We start from the raw sequence: 1,837 nt of genomic DNA on the forward strand, positions 1-1,837 counted from the left end.
GAGTCCTTCTAGTCTCCTTCAGCTGGAACCAATAACATTTTAAGACTACGACATTTCGTGTGTTTTCACCATAGAATAGAAGTTCATAAATTGCTTCAACTCTCCCATAATACTCGATATCTCCGTCACCGATAGTAGAGACACAACAATTTGTAGAACTTCATTTGTAGACTTTCTTTTTCTAGATCTACTCTATGTCATCTACCTTGAATTGTCTTGTTAAACAACTGAATTATAGGTTCAGATAGGCTAGAGAGAAAATATTGCTTGACTTGAGTGCTTTGGATGAATGGATAAATTAAGCTTAGGAAAATGCTAAGATGTTCGACAATTGATGACCACTGACCACAATAAAAAAATTGTTTAGGCAAGCATAAAAACTGAATAAGTTAACTGACAACACCTCATAGACTCCAGTACAATTACAACCAATTAAAACATGAAGAGTGCAGCCAAAAGGATGAGATGGTGAATACTAAGGATTCATTAACACGACCTCGATTCTCCTCTACTGAAATGCCCATTGGTTCTCCATGTGGATCTTCTCCTCCTCCTCTGGCAAGTAGTCCTTCTTGATGTTGAAGAAATTACGGATCTCCTCCGGAGTTTTGCCCCTAATCATGTCTGCAACAGTCTGGCAGGTCAGGTCCAACAACCCCTTGATCTTGAGGTAACTTGCAGCCTGAGAGGGGGCAAGAAGAACCATAGGGTGTCAGAGAGAAGCATTAGTCTATAATGGCTATAGAACATGGATAATTAGATAGATTGTCTTGCATTAACATGTGTTACAAGCCAATAAAACATAAAACATCACATGAAGTCACCTATCGTGTGTGAGAGAAGCATTAATATATGTAGAATAAGCATCAAAACCATATATTGTTATGAGTAGTCTGATGTTTCCGCATGTTAATAATATACAATTTGTTGGCACAATGATAGTGCATCTAGTAAGTTCACTTTTATCATAATAAAGCATCCTAGGTTACGCATAACAATGATATACACATGTCAGTGAAATATATAAGACCACAAGAGGATGCCCTAACCTATTTAGTACAATTTTGTATGGTGTACTTCGCTAATAAAGCACAATCATGTATAATCTAGTCCATTCGTATCGAATTGAATCTACCTTGATGGTTGTACGGGGAGTCCATCCAATCTAATATAAATATTAGCAAGACGCGCAAGCCCAATCTAGATTCGGGTGCCACAAGGGGAACATCAAGAAAAAGTAGATCTAGAAAAAGAAAATGGTTGAATCAAATGATATAATACCTGGATGAGGTCGAAGAGGGTGGCATGGTTGACCTTGATGAATTCTGCGTCCCCGAGCTTGAGGTCCTTGGCTAGGGCGGCGGGAGGCATGGTGTTAGACGCAACGGCACCAGGGGATCCAGTGGCGACGTTGCCTGGCTTGGCCAGGACATGTTTGTTGCAGTACTCGATGACCTTGGAGAGGATCTCGGAGTTGATGTTGTGGATCGGGATGACTTTGTCAGCGCAGTCATCCTCAATCATGTGGCGGATGGTCTGCGATTCCATTGCGACCACCTCCTCCACGTCAAACTCCTCGCCGTCAGACGACTTGAGCATGAGCATCTTCTTCTCGCCCGCGTCCGAGGTCGCCATCACTGCTGGATCCGGGATTGGGGGTGGCGGCGGATGAATTTGGGATTAGGGAAACCCTAGAAACGCAGCGGCGGCCGTAGAGGAGAGGAAAGATTTGATTGTTGCGGGGAAAGATTAATTGAGGCGGGGCAACGCGTGATTGGAAATCTATCTATCATACACCACAAGGAAATGAAGCCAAGTATTACCAAACCAAATTGGA

At 42.5% G+C, this 1,837-nt stretch overlaps 1 protein-coding gene across 1 annotated transcript; it reads right to left on the reverse strand.

Moving 5' to 3' along the window:
• Positions 1-403: 403 nt before the first annotated feature.
• LOC119322681 (SKP1-like protein 1) lies at positions 404-1,635 on the reverse strand. The gene is made up of 2 exons (XM_037596167.1): positions 1,282-1,635; positions 404-682 (listed from the first exon to the last, which is right to left on the reverse strand). Exons 1-2 carry the CDS (start codon positions 1,633-1,635, stop codon positions 509-511), a joined length of 528 nt encoding a protein of 175 aa, XP_037452064.1. The 3' UTR covers positions 404-508.
• Positions 1,636-1,837: the final 202 nt, after the last annotated feature.

This window comes from Triticum dicoccoides, chromosome 6B, assembly GCF_002162155.2.
Source record: "Triticum dicoccoides isolate Atlit2015 ecotype Zavitan chromosome 6B, WEW_v2.0, whole genome shotgun sequence".
NCBI classification, from domain to species: Eukaryota; Viridiplantae; Streptophyta; class Magnoliopsida; order Poales; family Poaceae; genus Triticum; species Triticum dicoccoides.

Excerpts from the sequence above, each read along its gene's own strand:
- LOC119322681 (XM_037596167.1), bottom strand. The coding sequence starts at position 1,635 with ATGGCGACCTCGGACGCGGGCGAGAAGAAGATGCTCATGCTCAAGTCG. Across the intron at positions 683-1,281 it reads CCCTCTTCGACCTCATCCAG|GCTGCAAGTTACCTCAAGAT; the intron begins GTATTATATCAT and ends GCCCCCTCTCAG.